General features: G+C 38.1%; 1 protein-coding gene and 1 pseudogene across 4 annotated transcripts; both read left to right on the forward strand.

Annotated features, from left to right (window-relative positions):
• The first annotated feature begins 837 nt into the window (after positions 1 to 837).
• On the forward strand, positions 838 to 10,777 carry LOC132122039 (proliferation marker protein Ki-67-like). Of its 4 annotated transcripts, XM_059531891.1 has the most exons (17): positions 838 to 1,087; positions 1,588 to 1,691; positions 2,514 to 2,595; positions 2,713 to 2,828; positions 2,940 to 3,009; positions 3,102 to 3,171; positions 3,305 to 4,045; positions 4,189 to 4,421; positions 4,506 to 4,612; positions 4,655 to 5,121; positions 5,223 to 5,344; positions 5,482 to 5,656; positions 5,745 to 5,867; positions 5,961 to 6,973; positions 7,223 to 7,268; positions 7,385 to 9,808; positions 10,223 to 10,777. In XM_059531891.1, exons 2-17 carry the CDS (start codon positions 1,603 to 1,605, stop codon positions 10,315 to 10,317), a joined length of 5,973 nt encoding a protein of 1,990 aa, XP_059387874.1. In that variant the 5' UTR covers positions 838 to 1,087; positions 1,588 to 1,602; the 3' UTR covers positions 10,318 to 10,777. The 4 variants fall into 4 exon arrangements, with proteins under 4 accessions (XP_059387874.1, XP_059387872.1, XP_059387873.1 ...); XM_059531889.1 differs by having other exon boundaries at positions 4,506 to 5,121; XM_059531890.1 differs by having other exon boundaries at positions 4,201 to 4,421; positions 4,506 to 5,121.
• A 1,422-nt stretch (positions 10,778 to 12,199) lies between these two features.
• On the forward strand, positions 12,200 to 17,076 carry LOC132121856 (kinetochore protein NDC80 homolog; annotated as a pseudogene).
• The last annotated feature ends 251 nt before the right edge of the window (positions 17,077 to 17,327 follow it).

Below are 17,327 nucleotides of genomic sequence, written 5' to 3' on the forward strand. Positions count from 1 at the left end.
TTTGAATTTTTTTCAGTTTTCTTCTTTTTACAAATTTGAAAGTGGTGTATTATAGCAATCACTGTAAGTATCTTATTTGACTATGCATTACAGAGACCTATAGGACCTACTTGCTAAATTCTGCCCCAAGAATTTATTTTGGAGTGAAATAAAATTAGGTTTAGAGTCAATTACAAACTTTTAGCCTTTTAAACTTTTATGTTACAATAGGATCAATACTGACGCTTGCCTTTTCTATATAATATGTTGTAATAATGTATTGTATATTAATTTATCCATGTTTATGTTCTTTACTTTACACAGGTAAGTCATTTATTTGATCTAAATTTGTATTACATCTTTTACTCCCGATGTACACAATATTGGATTTGTTACTGTAAATTATACAATAATTACAAATAAAGGGAAAACCTGAGTATTGTATAATAATATACATTAATGCATTTTAAATAGGATGCTTAAGTGATTTTTTGTGGTCATAATACTAATTGGGCGAATGAACAGCTTCACTAGTTTTTCATAGCAGTAATGCTTCCGCCGTCTTGAGCTATATTAGGGCGGATCGTATCTAGTTTAAAAGAGCGGTTGCACATTTAACGTGATTTAATTGGCCACCTTTTCTGTCGGGTTGCGTCGACACAAAATCCTATTGGCTATGAAAGTAGCAAGTATTACTACTGACCAACCAGAAGCCTTCGCGCGGAATTTTGAATGGTTTTCAAACATTGGTAGGTATCCGTCTTATATCCCTCCGCCGATTGACAAAGAAAATAGTCCTTCATTTTTATAATGCATTACACGCTTAATTAACCCTTTAACAAGGCTCCAGTACGCTGGCTCCATCTATTATGCGAGATTATATTATATTTGTGTAAATAACTAGTAGTTGTTTAGATTTTTTCGCGGAGGGATATATGCCGTCAGTCAAGACGGAAACACGCGCTGATGTTTGGTAGTAACGTAGTTTGAGTTAGTTACGGCGGGAGCCAACGGGACAGTTATCTAAATGCTGGATTAAACTAGTTTTAAAAGCCGGGGTTAGACATCGATGGAATATATTTGATCGTTTTGATATACGGAACCTCAGGTAACGTTAAGTTAAATCCTTGATTATTTTCATTTCAAGGATACAAAGGAACTTCTCAAACATTATTGACGCATTGTGCTATCGACAGATGCGTAACAGTTACAGTTACAATTAACAAAATAAATTGGTAACATTATTTTCAGTGAGTGTGGTCAACACATTTTGTTGTTGTAAATGTTGATTTATTTCTGAGCTTTTTGCGTGTTGTGTAAGGTTAGTGTTTTAAATGCCGTTGGCCATGTGCTGATCTCGTGTCTTCAAATATGAATGTGATCGAAAAATGTTAAAATTATGCATTAATTCATAATATCGTATATATTAATGTAGTTGTTGATGTCTAAACATGGTCTTTTTTTATTGTATAGTAACTTTATATTGTATTTAACAGCAATGATGATATTCGCGATAGATTTCCACGAAACATTACAGTGAATATTGCATTTACGTCGATGAAAATTCACACCAGTCACGGTTTTTTTTGTTTTTGTTTTCTAAATAAGGTAAGTTGTTTTGAAATGCCCCTGCTTGGAAAGATCGTCGTGATCAAAAGAAATGGAGGAGACGGCACTGAATTTCCCCTCACAGCGTCCTGTTTGTTCGGAAGGTCAGTAACACTCTTTGTAATCATAGCTTAACTTTACATGGCTGTGAAGGTTTTTCTCAAAGTTATGCCAAGTAGATACAGTGAGGTGCATGGTACAATGAATAAAAAGTATAAGACTACTATTATAACACATACACACAATCACTGCAAGTACAATTGAAGTGCACTTGCTTGATAACATTAACGTTTGTCATCATCTTAATTGCAATTGATACAAAGAACTATAAATATTTGTGACATGCGCTGTTCTGCTCGATTGATGCCAGGCGGGCTTTTCATTGATGTCAAATTTGACGCAAGCAACCACTCTAGCCAATCAGAATAAGTTAATCTAAATGACATGCGTTCATGCTCATTGACGGAGTTTAACTCCTGTATGAGTCTGTTTGTTAAAATTATAGATATGTTTTGCAAAATAGAAGAAAATAAAGTGTTAAGTATTATCAGTGGAAGTACACTTAGAAAAAAACGTAAAGAAGCACTTGTCTTTTTTTTTAATTATGTTCATTTTGATGGAACACAACTTTCAGCCAACCTGAAGTGATGTTTAAACATTTTGTCTGTTGATATGAGTTAAGAGTGAATGGTGACATTAAATATGCATGTTTTAGTGTGTATAATAAAAAAAGGAACAACAAATGATTAATGTACACTTTGAGTGAGTAATGGTGTATATTTGAGTATTGTGTAGTTGAACTAGAATGACACAATAAATCTGAGCGAGATTCATGTCTTTGATGTCTTGCACTACATATCATATTTCATATTTACCAGTAAGGCAAATGGGCATAGTTTTCATGTGGACTCTTTTTACTGCTTTAGGAAGCTGGACTGTGATATTCGGATTCAGCTGCCACAGGTGTCTAAAGAGCATTGCAAAATTGAGCTGAATGAGAACAAGGAGGTAATTATATTTTTGTTAAACTTAAGTTTAACGTTGTCTTGTTTTTGAAAACTATTTATTTCCACAAACGAACACATGACACGCGATTTATTTATTGACTTGTATCTTTTGTTTAAGCTCATTTTGACCAATTTGAGCTCTGTGAACCCCACACGTATTAACGGACAAGCTCTTAATCAATCAGAACGTTTAAAGCATGGTGATATCATCACAATCATTGATCGTTCTTTCAGGTGAGTCAGATGTTTATTGCTATTAGTTCAATGCTGGGAAATAAATCTTTCTTGGACAATCCTTGTTTAGTAGAATTTGTTTTATGTGGTCTGTTCTTGTCAAAATGTCAGGTTTGAGTACCCGCCTCCTAAGACACCGAAGAAGACGCTGTCCACACCTGGAAAAGACAAAGCAGTTCAGGTGTGTGCTTTATGCAAGTCTTGCGAGACAGATGATTGATATTTTTTTGTTAATTTATTTATTTTTCTTTAATTTTTTCTTTTTTCCTATAGGCTTTGCAAGAGCAGCAGGAAAAAAGCACACCTGTTCCTGTGGACAAGAGGAAGTCAGAGCATTCGTTTGGTTAGTGATCATGAGATTTGAGGCTTTATTCTGTTTCTGTTGTATTAGTAGAAGTAGAATAATAGTAATATTAATTACTATTGTTTTTAAAATGATTTCATATCAATGATGGTTATGTGTACTGTATTTACAGACACTTGTTTAAAAGATGGGTCAAATTTGCCACCATCTGTGGAACAAACTGTTGAGACTGAACCAGAAGGCAGCAAACTTAAAAAGGACAGTATGTCACCTTTTTGTGAGCTGTACCAAATGGTCAAACAGGACCTTGCTGCAAAATCACCATGGAAGTCTGAGCTACCGAAAACACCTCTTGCAAGACCTCAGGTTGGTCATGAGAAAGTTCTTGCTGCAGATGTTAAAAGTAGTCCGATACCAGTCCCAACCACATCTACCAAGAAGCGAAGATCTTCGAAATCCAAATCTGAAGATTCAACTGGACCAGTTATTACTCTGAGCTCATTGAATGCAAATGTGGAAGAAAAACCCACTGAAGATATGCCATCTGTAGGGCCCAGTACCCCCTCAATGACGGAGAAAAATATAACTCCTGTCTCCCAGAAAAAGAGAACACCCTTGAAAACACCTCAGAAGTTCAGTGCTGGTGACGTAGTCCAGCAGATTGTCATAGAGCCACAGCCTGAAGAGAAAACACCTAAATCCCCAAAAGGAAGGAGAAGTGGTGGATCACAGAATCGGAGCCTTTCTCATCAAATACCCTCAGTCGAGCCTCAGACTCCAGGTTCTGAAGATAAAAACACTGAAGTGAAAATGTCACCAAGAACATCTCCAAGAGCAAATGCTGGCAAAAGGTTTCAAGTCCAAGATGTTCTGCCTGAAATTACGGCTACCACATCAGCTTCTAAGAAGCAAGGTGAGATGGCTTGATTTTCTCCTTATTGATTAATTTGTAACACATTAGAAGTGTCTGCGTTCTGAATTCCACATTTAGGAAAATGTTGCAAATATATGGGCCTATTTAAGTCATATTCATCATACTTTTGTTTTGTCCTACAGATGACACTTCAGGTAATGAGCTATGTGATGGTAATGAATCTTACAATGAAGTAACCATTCCAAAATCAAAGAAAAAGCGAGTGTCCTTTGGTGGTCAGTTAAGCCCAGAGCTATTTGATAAACGCCTGCCTCCAAATTCCCCCCTTCGGCGTGGGGCAGCCCCACGACGCAGTTTGGGTCTTTCCCAAAAGCCCCAATCTCTCCTACGACGAGCATCCACCATCGGTCTTATGGTAATGCATAAAACAGCTTTTTTTTTATGACACTTACATTTTTGAAACTTTAATCCAATCCGTTTTTCCCACTTATTTTTTTAGGCTCTTCGACTTGCAGAAACATTTCCAGAGGCTCAAAAACATTCTCCAAAGAGAGCTTCACCCAAACGGACAGCATCTCCAGCGAAGACTCAATCACCTGGTAAAAAGTCACCAAGTACCAAGGCTAGAACTCCATCACCCACCAAAAGGTCAACGAGTACCAAGGCTAAAACTCCATCTCCTGTCAAAAAGTCACCAAGTTCCAAAGCTAAAACTCCATCACCTAAACCTCAAAAGTCACCATCTGCTTCAACCAAGGCTCCAACACCATCCTCTTCCCCTGCTACACCTAGGACACCTGCATCTGCTAAGAGAGCTTCATCTTCAATGATTGAGTCTGTGGGTGACATGTCTTTAACTGTGACACCTACGGTGCAGGGGCGGTTTTCAATCTCTCGTATCAGTACTCCATCACCTGTCCAGGACCAAGGGGACGAGTCTGAACCACAGTCAACCATTGTAGAAGACGTGCCCCAGAAATGTGTAACACCAAAGATACCCATAAGGAGGAAGAGCATGAAGTCTTCTGCAAGAAAAACACCCAAAAGTGCAATTAAAAGTGCACTTGATGTCATGCGTTCAAGACGCAGTGGAGCATCACGGGCTAATCTAAAAGGTGAAACATTTAAACTGGTTATGTCAGTGCTTTACTCGAATACTAAATCTTTCATCAGTTTAAATATTTATTTACATTTTTTTTTGTTCCTTTGTTTGAAGTGTTGACTTCTTGGGCTGATATTGTAAAGTTTGGTCAAACCAAACCTCAGATGGAAGTTACAACTAAGAAAAAATCTACGAAGAGCATAGTAGTGAAGAAAACTGCAGTCCCAAAACCCAAGGTAAAATACAAAAGATTATCAGTCAAAAAAAAAGTTTTTGTTCTGAAATGCTCAAATTTCTGTTAATGTTATTATTCAATGAATGGATCATTAATTTGTGACTATTAAAAATTGCATTTAACTGGTTACCTATAAAGACACCTGCACGGAGGCTGAAAGATGATGTCAGCACTGGGCATGCAGCATCTCCACTTACCATTGTTGTTGGCAAAGCCCATATGAAGACTAACCAGTCTGTTGGTGCTGCACCTAAAATAGTGCCAAACATGGCACTGTTCAAGAAGGACATGAAAATGGATGAGGACTTGACAGGTTTGTTCAATGTTGAAGAAAACAATGTATGCAATTAATGTTTGATGAAATTGTTAGTTCAAATTCTATATGTTTTGTGTAATGTTAGGTGTTGCAGAGATTTTCAAAACACCTGCCAACACCAGGTCTAAGAATAGAGTTCCTGTGAATAATGAATGTCCAGAGATTCTTCTGAATGAGATTTCAGTGATGAAAACACCAGAGGAATTGGGTAAATGTTTCAGATTTTTGTCACAAGTGATTTACAGTTTGTTGTTTTGATATAACTCTGATTTCATGCCCTTGTTTTTCATTTCCCACGCAGGTGAAATGATGGTTTCACCATTAAGTGTGGTCTCTACTTCCAAACGTGGTGGCTACAACAATGAAGCAGTGACACGACTTCTTCTGGACAACCAGGAGGATAGTTTGTTGGAAGACGAAAGTCTTTCTCAGCTCCCTGAGAACTCAAATGAGGCAAGTTGCCATGACATCATTCCAGATGTAGAGACATCTTCTGATGTACAAATGGAGGAAGAGGCTGCTGCACCTGAAGCAGTAGCCAAAACCTCAAAACAGAGAGCAGCACCATCCTTGTGCCTCACTGGAGTCAAGCGACTCATGAAGACACCCAAACAGAAGGCAGAACCAATTGAGGACTTAAGAGGAAAGCTGCTCAAGACCCCCAAGGTATTTAAACCTTCCCAGCATGAAAGTCTAGAAGGTGTTAAGGAACTCTTAAAGACTCCCAAATACAGGGGAGCTCCAGTAGAAGACATGGTTGGAGTGAAAAGAGTGATGCAGACACCAAAAGAGAAAAGCAAACCTGTACTCTGCGCATCTGGTCTTCAGAGGCTTATGAGAACACCCAAAGAAAAGGTCGAGCAACATGAAGACCTGACTGGTGTGAAAGAACTGATGAAAACACCAAAAATAGAGGGAGCTATGGTGGAGAATCAGTTAGGGCCAAAACGATTGGTGAAGACACCCAAGCGGAAGAGAAATCAAGTTGAAGAGGACCTAACTGGTGTTCAACAACTGATGAAGACCCCGAAGCACAAAGTAGAACCAGTTGAAGATGAAATGGGTGTACAAAGGCTAATGCAGACTCCCAAAGAGAAAGATGAACCTGTAGAAGAAATCTCTGGTTTGAAGCAGTTAATTCAGACTCCCAATCAAAAAGAAGATCCTGTCAGCAGTCAGTTTGGAATCAGTGACCTGATGAAGACCCCTCAATTTAAAGAATCATTGGCACAGGATTCAACTGGGCTTGAAGAGTTTCAACCAGAGAATAGCTCTTCCCTGACAACAGAAAGCAGAGTGACTGAGCCTACTGAGGTAAATGGCTAGGTTACCCCATTAAACATTCACACCATGTTTTCTCAGTAGATAATTTAGCTGACAATGTGAGTTTTGTCATTCTGTTTATTTGCATTGTAGATATGTAAAGCTTCTTTGGATAGATGCTTTACTAACACAATAAACATTTTGTAATGGTTGACTTCATTCTTTTTTTTTATCCAAAGTAAATGGGAGTTGTTTTTATTTCCTTCTAATTTAATTAAACCTTGTATTTTTAATCTTTAGATACAAGAACCAGTGGAAAGTGGCTCTGGATTCATACCAGTTGAAGGTAAGTTAAACCTGGGTAATGCACATTTGTTCCCATCTATTTTATTGTTCTTAGGGAAATTAGGTGTTTGTAAGTTAACTAGTTGTATTATTAAATGAAGTTGTCTTGATTCATAGGTTTGGATGAGGAACATGACAAAGAAAATGTCTGTCCAGTTAAAACCATGGAGACTGAAGTTGTAAAATCTGTGGATCTTCAGTGCACTGCTAAAGTAGTTGAATCTAATCAGAGTGATCAAGAGGTTGAGACTGTAATTCCCCAGGAAAGACACCCTGACCAGAATGAAGAGTCAATTTCAGTTGAAGCTGTTGATGTCTTTTCTTTTGGGGCAGATGAGAAAACCCAGGAGCATTCTGAAGAAGCTGTATGCGTATCTGATAATACCAATGCAACAGTTGGAGCTACCCCAATTTCATCCACTGCTGAGCCAGAGGAGCTAATCAAGTCTCCACCTGCCAACAAAATTCAGCGTGGCAGTCGAGGAAGAGCAGCACAGAAATCCAAAAATGAAATGGTTAAAGCACCTGCTGTGTTGCCATTAATTGAAGAGGAAAATATGAGTTGTCCAATTCCTGCTAGCCCTGTCAGAGGAAGGAGAGGCAAGAAACTTCTTGAAGTTCCAGAAATGGCCGCCAGCCCAGTCAGAAAATCAGCCCGTAGTAGAGTGCCCAAGCATAGCTTTGTGGAAGAAGAGTCAAAGAATACTGAGGCTTCCCAAGTACTTGTGGAGTCCATAAATACTAAGATACCAGAGAACCTGCCTGTTGTTACCAAAACCAGGAAAGGAAGGAAAGCTAAACAAGATGATGCTGTAGTTGTGCCCACTGTTGATGCAAATGCAGTTGACACGCAGTGTCCTGATGCCAACGAAGAGCAGGTCCAAGCCCCTGTTGTGAAAACTGGGAGAAGAAAGATGATGGAAAAAATGGGAAGCAAACCTTCAGAAGAACCTGAACAGAAAACTGAAATTGTTTGTGAAGAAAATGCTGTTGCATCAGAGGATGTGAAGTTGCAGACTTCACTAGGTACTGAAACTGTCTCTACAATTAGAGCTAGGAGGGGTAGGCCAGCAAAGAAGGAACACTTGAAAACCGAGCCAACCCCTGCTTTGGAAAGTGAAATCCCAAGCACTCATGCTGTTGTAGTGGCTGAGAAGCCACTGACACCTGTGGCAAAGTCAGGGCGTGGAAGGAAAGGTAAAAAAGAAACTGTCAAGGACGAACCCTTGGATGATGTCACTGTTGTTTCCAAAGCTGTGTCAGAGGTAGATGTTGACCACAAAGAGGAGACTCAAACACTTGTGGTCAAGTCTGGCAGAGGGAGAAAGGCTAAACCACAGAAACCACAAATAGCTGAAGAGGTTGTTGAGCAAACTGCTATAGAAACCTGCACACATTTACCTGTGACTGAAGAACACACTGAAATGGTGGTCAAATCTGTGAGAGGGAATAGGAAGACAAAGCAGTCAAAGATGGCCGTTTCAGTTGAGGTTGAGGAGAACATTGTCAGTCCAGTTGAACAAGCAGAAACACCTGCTGTAAAATCTGGTCGAAAAAGGGCAGTTATTGCAAAGGAACCTGAAATAGTAGCAGATGTTTCTGTCAAAAGAGGTCGCCGTGCTGTTGCAGACCCTGGACCACCAGTTGCTGTAGTATCTAGCCGTGCACGTAAAGCAGTTGCCAAGGCAGAGTCTGAGGTTACCGAGGAGGTGGCTTCATCAGAAGAGCCAGTTAAGCCTGTTAAACATACCAGGAGAACAGCAAAAGCACCCGAATTAAAGAAAGAAGAAAGTACCATGACACAAGCAGATTTTGAATTTGTTGCTGTTGAGAATACAACAGTTGTTGCACTGGCGAAAGTGGAAAGAGGGAGCCGTGGCAAAAAACAGAAGGATTTAACTAAGGACATCTCTAAAAACCAAATCAAAGAATCTGCTGCAGTTGAGGAAGCTAATGAAATTAAACCCTCAAAAACGGTTAACTGGGGCCCCGATTTGGTCATCGGTAAAGATATTGAAACTTCTACAGATGTAAAAGAACCACAAATGAAGAAATCCAAAAGATTAGGCAAATTGCCATCTGAGACAACCTCCACAGAATCAAATGAATCAGCTGATCTGCCACCCAGAGGCCGCAGAGGGAGGGGAGCGAAAAAAGAAGAACCTCCTGTTGAAGACTCTAAAGAACCAGCTCCGGTACATGTCAAGCCATTGAGAAGAGGAAAGGCAGTGGCTCCTTCTGCACCCAAATCAGTGCCCACTGATAGCAAGACATCAACTCCCCTCAAAAGGAAAAGGAATGAGGTTATCAAGGTAACGGATGAGTCAGTAAATCAGGAACCTTTGCCAAAGAGAAGAGCTAGAGTGGCAAAAATCGCTGAAGTTGCAGCAGAGGTCTCCAGCAAAGAAAAAATATCTGAAGCTGAACCAGAAAAGGCTGAACCAACTCCCAAGAAAACTGGTAATAGAGCTGCAAAAGGACAGAAAAGGACAGCTCAGGAACCAGATCCAGCACCTGCCAAGGCTCAAGAGCCTGTTTTAGGTAAGCATAATGTAAATGCTGTTCTCTGTATTCCTGAAGGGTTCAAGAACTTTACATTGGGGTTTGGTAAGAAGTAGGTGTTCAGTGAACCTGATTGTGCAACATGGGACTAAGTAGTTTGTGGATAAAGTTCTTTTCAGATGTAGCTATATCGTTCAGTGAATTAGTCACTTCAGTCTTGCTGGTAATAGCCTTCAAATAATGTATTAAATATTTGGCTGCTGTGAGCTAACATACTTTGGGGTTGATTAAAGCAATAATGTGGTGACACTAAAGCTAATGGGCTTGGTAAGTTTAGACCTGTGTCTTATGTTTAAGAATATGTGATAATAATTATTAGATTTTCTTTTTTGTGTTCATGCTATGCTGTACTATTCACCTGTTGAGAGTGTAATGGTAACGTTTTGTTCACAGGAACCACCACTCGAAAAGGAAGGAGTGTGAAAAAAGTAGAGGAAGTAGATGTCCCTACAGAGGCAGCTCCTGTCAGACGCACCAGGAGGAAGTAAAGCACTGATCTTACAGCGTGGTCTTAATTCTCAATTCTCTATAATCTCTTAAAAAGGTTTAGTTTTATATATTTGTAATATTTCATGCCTTTTTTCTATATTTTTTTTCCAGTGTAATTTTAGCTGCTTTTATCTTATGGAAAACTGTTTAGATTTATCAGATGTGTGCTCTTAAACTCAAGAGGAAAGGGGCATTGAGACATGCAGACTTGTTTTTACTTCAAGAAAATGTTTAAAGAATTTCTACTTTTGAACTGTTAACTTCACTCAAAAACATTTTTTTCTTTTATATTCCTTTGTGTTTTTATTTTATTTTATTAAAAGAATAAAGTAAGTGAGGGGTGCTAAACCAGACTTAATCGGTCACAATTCAAAGTCCAAGAGTGTGTAATATCCTGTAGTAGGTTGTGTACATGTGACATGCTTGAAAGTTTTCAAATAAAAGATTCTTGTCACCTCATGTTTGATTTTATTTTATTTTTTCCTGAGTTTATTAAATCAGTCTGTCACTTGAAGTTGTTGAGACCATTTGTTGTATAGGTTGTAACGCATTGTCAGTGAAGATGTGCCAGAAAACAGACAATAGTAGGTCAATAGTAACCTATTTTGTGTGGGGGCAGGGGGTACCTCTTAAACGAAAAACTGTAAATGGTGTATGTTCATATCCATTGCATTTACAGCAGTTAAATTGCCATGGTATATTGTAAAAATGTAAAAAAAATAAATAAAAAATGCTACAATAATACCAAATGTACAACAGCATAAATGATCTCAGAAATCATGTTTTTGTAATCTTAGCATTTGTTGAGTAATAATAGGTTTTACATATATTGTGGACACAGTAATCCATTTAGTTATGTATAGTGACGAATTTTTGTCATTTTAAAGCGAAAAGTTAGTGAAACCACTGGGTTGGGTGCAAAATTCACACTGAACCCTAACATTATGTTTATTTTATATTGAACTGTCAGTCTTGCTGCACAGCGCAGTATCCGCCTCACCAGCAGGTGGCGCTCAGCCGCTCAAACGGAGGCGGTGACGTAATCCGATGTTTTTGTTGAACAGCGTTCGCGGAATATTTTGAAATCCAACCGAAGTATCGATGGAAGAAAAAAAAAAATTATATATATATATATATATATATATATATATCCCACTGTAGTATATTTTACAACCTTATACATTTGGTATGCTAAATTACATTTCTGGAGTATGATTTTTATAAACCGAGAATCGTCCCCCAGCTGAAGTTTATATCGGAAGTATTGTTCAGTCCAAAATTCTGATTTAATTCTTTATTCAGTTTTTTTATGCCTCGAGAGTTTTAGATGGTTGTTGTCGTTTATTTCTCTCGCTCTCTCTCAGATTCAATGAGCTTTATTGGCATGGTAAAAAATAATCTTTACCTTACCAAAACATAGAAACATTTAAATAGACATTTAACACAAAATATGCATATGAATAGAAGTATATAGCATATAGAGTCTATATATCTGTATACAGTAAAACGAAAGAACTAATAAAAATTATAATAAAGACTGGAGAAAGACTGGATCCTGTCACATTAGTTTATGTGTGCTGTACAGTGTTTTCTTCTGGCTGTGAATCGTGGTTCTGTTTTGCTGCTTGTGCTTTTATCCTGACAGGACTTGACATATCTTGCAGAGCTTGTTGAGGTTTCTCCCAGAATGTATGACAGTTTGTTCTTTTGTTGTATCTGGTTGAAGTGCTTTATGATTCGGGGGACTAATGTTTCCTTATTTGTGTATAATTAGGGATGTTGTTAAAAAGTGCAGTACTGTTTCCACTTCATGTTGAGTGCAGTGTGGACGCAATCTGTCTTCTTTTGGCAGCCAGGTCTGTCTGTCTCTATAATGAGGTTATGGTCACTGAGTCTGTACATGATCAGGACTTTTCTTAGTTTAGGGTCTGCCACTGTGTATTCTGCCAATTTATATTCTGTTTAGAGACAGACAGCATTCTAATTTACTTTGCTGATAATGTTGCATCTGTCCAGTGTTTCAGATATTTCTCTTTCTATGTTTTAATGATTTGATTTAGTCTAGCTGTGGTTTTGGATTGTAAAGTCAGTTCTGAGAGCAGCTGGCTGTGGGGCTTTTCTCTGGGTTCAGTTCTTGGTAGTTTAAGGCTTTATGGTGGAGGGTCTCAGTTATGACTGCTTTTTAGGTGCGCATAGAATTTTAATTCAATTCAAGTTTATTTGTAAGCAACTTTACAGAAAATTATGTATCTACAATATTTAGTAGTTGCTTATAAGTGGTGACTGTCAGTTTATGTGCATATGACAGGAATTTTCAGAAAAATTAATACAAGACGTAGTCAACCAGACGAACATTATTAACAGCAATTATTATATGATGCAATCACACTTGTAGCAATATTTGTTAGTTCTGTTTGTTGTTTCAGGGTTAGCATCATCTGGGGTCCTCTGAGGGGTCAGAATTTAATGGCTTTTTAATTTAATTTAAATTATTTAGTGGGTCAGCCCTAATTTTGTTCTGTAGGCATTGTGTGGAGTTTTTCGTTGTACACTGAGAATATTTTTACAGAATTCTGCCTGCAGAGTCTCTATTGGGTGTTTGTCCCATTTGGTGAAGTCTTGGTTTGTGAGTGGACCCCAGACCTCCATAGATTCCATAGATTGGTTCTATAACTAATTTGGATTATTTATAGCCAGATTCCAATTGGGATGTCAAGTTTTATGTTTTTCTTGATTGTGTAAAAAGCTCGTTGTGCCTTGTCTCTCATGTTGTCCACAGCCTTGTTAAAGTTTCCTGTGTTTATTCCGAGGTGTGTGTAAATTTTAGTGTGTTCTAAGGGCATGTGAACAGTGATGTTGCTTTTTGTAACTAGACCTTTTTTGGAATATCATAATTTTAGTCTTTTTAAGGTTTAACTGACAAGGCTCATGTCTGACAGAAGGTGTGCAGGAGGTCCAGGTGCTGCTGTAGACCCTCTTTTGTGGGTGACAGCAGCACTAAATCATCCGCAAACAGAAGACTTTTAACTTTGGTGTCTAGTAGTAGGGTTACGTCATGACTCTGTGTTTGTTTTTTAACTGCAAATTTGTTATTAGTGTACATGGATTTGATGATGTCATATGTTTTTCCTCTGATGCCTGTGGTGGAAAAATTCATTGAACACTGCTTCTGTATGCCTATATATGCATGTGTTTTCTTAGAATTGCTATTATATAATAATGCTATTAAATTAACACTGCTGTAGTAGCTTTATGGGAGTTTCACAGGGCTTTCACCATAAATTGATTTTTAAACATAGTAGGCATAAAGTGCTCTGGTTATTTTCAGCTCTAAATATATAAATTTCAGTTATAAAATTATTAGGCAGTCAAAAAACTATCCTGTAATCATGAGAGGGAAGAAATATCTAAAATTAATTGGTCCAAAACAATGGTTACAATGAGTATGTTTTCTCATTATTTCTAGGTCCTGGTGGAGCGAGGCTTTCCAGGCAGCATCACAGTGAAGTCTCTCCAGTCTCCATCCACAAAAGAGTTTTTAAAGATATACGAATAAATCTAAACTTTACTGGAACCATCCTTTCAGATTCCCACTGCCAAAGTGGAGGAGGAGATCCCAAGAATGCTCAAAGATCTGGGGTAATGACAATATGAAAGAACAAAGCAGAACTAAATTAATGCTTTAGTACATGCTGTATGAATCAGTTAAAATGAAGTAGTCTGACGTCAATCACGCTTTGATTAACCATCCTGTAATCTGTCTTAGTCAATAAGATATGGTTGTGGTTTCGTTTCAGATACCCGTCTGTGCTCTCAAAAAGCTCCATGTACTCCATTGGTGCTCCTCACACCTGGCCTCAGGCTCTTGGAGCTCTTATCTGGCTCATCGACGTGGTCAAGGTGACTCTTCTCCAGATCTTTAACAGGGTAATGTGATTTATAATCTGTATATGAAACTGTTATGATTTAAGAGAAACCTTTAACTAATTATGGATATTCTGTGTCACTTTCACTATTGCTCATACTTGGGTTTAAGGGTTCATTGTCTACACGGGGCAGAACCCTTTGAGGCTCTCTACACTAGATGTCAAAGCAAATGTTCAGAAATGTACACTAATTCAAAAGTTTGGGGGTTGAGATTTTTGTTAGCCAATTCTGCATTTATTTTATCAGAAATATAGTAAAAGTTATACTGTTACCATTTAAAATGACTCATGTAATGATTGCTTGAAGAATAGAAAGTTCAGATGAGCAAATATTTTGAAACATTAAAAATATTTTTGTTGACACTTTAAAGCAATTTATTAAAATATTTTATTTATTATTCATACGTTTATTTACTTGCTTAATAAACTCTCTGCAAACTTCTTAAAAAAATCTTGCTGCACTTTTGAGTGCATCACCCACCCACGTCTCAAAATCAAATCAACAACCGATGCGATAAGTCGTGGCCCTGTATTTAAATTTTTTTTTTTGATAATCTGTTACTCCCATATGTATGTCACAGTGCTTTTCTACAGCATTCCATGTGGTATAAACCTTGCATTTAGCCACTAAAATGAAAAATGTGTCTTTTATGTTTTTAATAACCTCAATCTTACAAAATATATATTTTGTATAACTAATGCAAAATACAGTTTCATGGTTAATACATTTTCTGAATTCTCTCAAGAGAAGCTGTACAATGTGGATGAGGCGCTGTTAACTCACTGAACAGTATCGTTTAGTAGGAAAGAGGACAGGGAAGCTCAGATTGCAGGCTGATCTGCAGAAGCTACAGAACTATCGTTGTACTCTAGAGACTCATGAAACTGGACTGGTAAATAAGGCAGCAGGACTAGCTGAGGAGCTCGAGGCTGCTGGTGAGGGAGATTACAAGATGCAGATACAAATCCCATGACATTGTAAATACAAAGGTGGAGTTGAGTTGCTTAATTTCCCTGTTCTTTGTGCAGAGATGCAGCTGGAGGGCCTGAAGCAGGAGAGGACAAGGCTGCAGCACATCCTGGAGAATCAGAAGTTCACTCCAGCTGATATTGAGCGTATTAACAGAGAGAGGAATGAATTGCAGCAGACTGTTCACAGCCTAAACCAGAGTCTAGAGGAGGCTGAGCAGCTTGTGTGGAACAAGGTGGTCAGCCTGTCCAAAACCAAAGAGAAGGTCAGAGATTTACAGATGTACCAGCCAGTTGATCTGAAATCGCATACTGTTTGAATAGTTTTCATAATTTGTATAATTAAGCACTGCCTAAGTGACCATTAAAAAAAAAGTTCTATATAGTACGAATATGTGTAGTACGATTGAAAACCGGACGTAGTACCATATTCTCATGTGACTTATGATAAAGTGAAAAAAAAGTGACGTGACATTCAGCCAAGTATGGTGACCCATACTCAGAATTCTGCTCTGCATTTAACCCATCCAAAGTGGACACACAGAGCAGTGAGCACACACACACACACACACACACACACACACACTGTGAACACACACACAGAGCAGTGAACACACACTGTGAACACACACCCAGAGCAGTGGGCAGCCATTTATGCTGCGGCGCCCGGGGAGCAGTTGGGGGTTCGATGCCTTGCTCAAGGGCACCTAAGTCGTGGTATTGCCGGCCCGAGATTCAAACCCACAACCCCTTGGGTTAGGAGTCAAACTCTCTAACCACTAGGCCACAAAAAGTCTGTAATTTAGTAAGTAATTTTTTTGATCGTGAACAAATTAGATAAAGGATCTTCAGTGCAGCATAAGGGTTAAACGAGGAATGTAAACTGACCAACCACAGTTTGCTTTTACTTGCCATGTACATAAATCTGAGAAGATGATAAATAAACCAGCAGAAACTATAAGAGGAGAAATTAGTGGCTCAAGAAAACAAAGTAGAACTAGATCTAACAGTATCAAATAGAATTAATCTGTTCCAAAGATTTGATGACAATTGCTTGGTTTCTATTAATAATTTTAAGGAGCCAGCCAATCAGATTAGAGCTTGTTTTGTGTGTTTTCTGTGCTGAATACATAAATCAGTCAGTTAAAATTCAGGCTAACACATTAAGTAAACATTAGAATTTTTCTCATTTTGTTACAGGTGGAGTTGAAGGTTGATAATAAACTGGGTCGTAAGCTGAAGCTCATCCCACAGTGAGCAGAGAACGCCTGCGGTCATGACTTTGAGATCAGAACAGATTACAGCGCCACAACAACCACAGTACAAGACACAGATACTGGTACTGTCACTACAGCTGTTCATCAAAGAGGCGTCATTTTTGTAACGATTAAGGACTTTAATTCTTGTATATACATAATAAATGAAAAATAAATATAATACAAAAAGATTAAAAAGTTAGTTAGATTTTTTTTAAAGAATAGAATTAGAATAGTGAGTGCTAAAGTTAGAGGGTCAAATAAAGAAGGAAGAGATGTGCTTTAAGCCGATTCAGCTGCTCGGATTGAGTTGGGGAGGTCATTCCACCAGGAGGGAACATTTAATTTAAAAGTCCGTAAAAGTGACTTTGTGCTTCTTTGGGATGGCACAATCAAGCGACGTTCACTTGCAGAACGCAAGCTTCTAGAGGGCACATAAGTCTGAAGTAATAAATTTAGGTAAATGGGTGCAGAGCCAGTGGTGGTTTTCTAGGCAAACATTAATACCTTGAATTTTATGCGAGCAGCTATTGGAAGCCAGTGCAAATTGATAAACAATTTATACTTGTATTTATATTCAACATGTATTTATTTTCTAGATGATTAATGGCCTAAGCCTACAGTCACTATGAAACACGTGCTGTAATGATGTCATATAATAAAATATAATACAGTGTAGCACATATCTTTATAAAGCCTTTTTATCTAGAAAAGTGCATTAGCTTGGGACACATTTTTACATTTATTAAGTCAAACTGAATAATAAGACATTTGGGTTGTTAAGCAAATAAAAAGGTATTGACAACATTCATCTTTGCAATGCAGAGGAAACAGAAGCTGCATCATAAGTGGCATTTA

This window comes from Carassius carassius, chromosome 40, assembly GCF_963082965.1.
Source record: "Carassius carassius chromosome 40, fCarCar2.1, whole genome shotgun sequence".
In the NCBI taxonomy this organism is placed as follows: domain Eukaryota; kingdom Metazoa; phylum Chordata; class Actinopteri; order Cypriniformes; family Cyprinidae; genus Carassius; species Carassius carassius.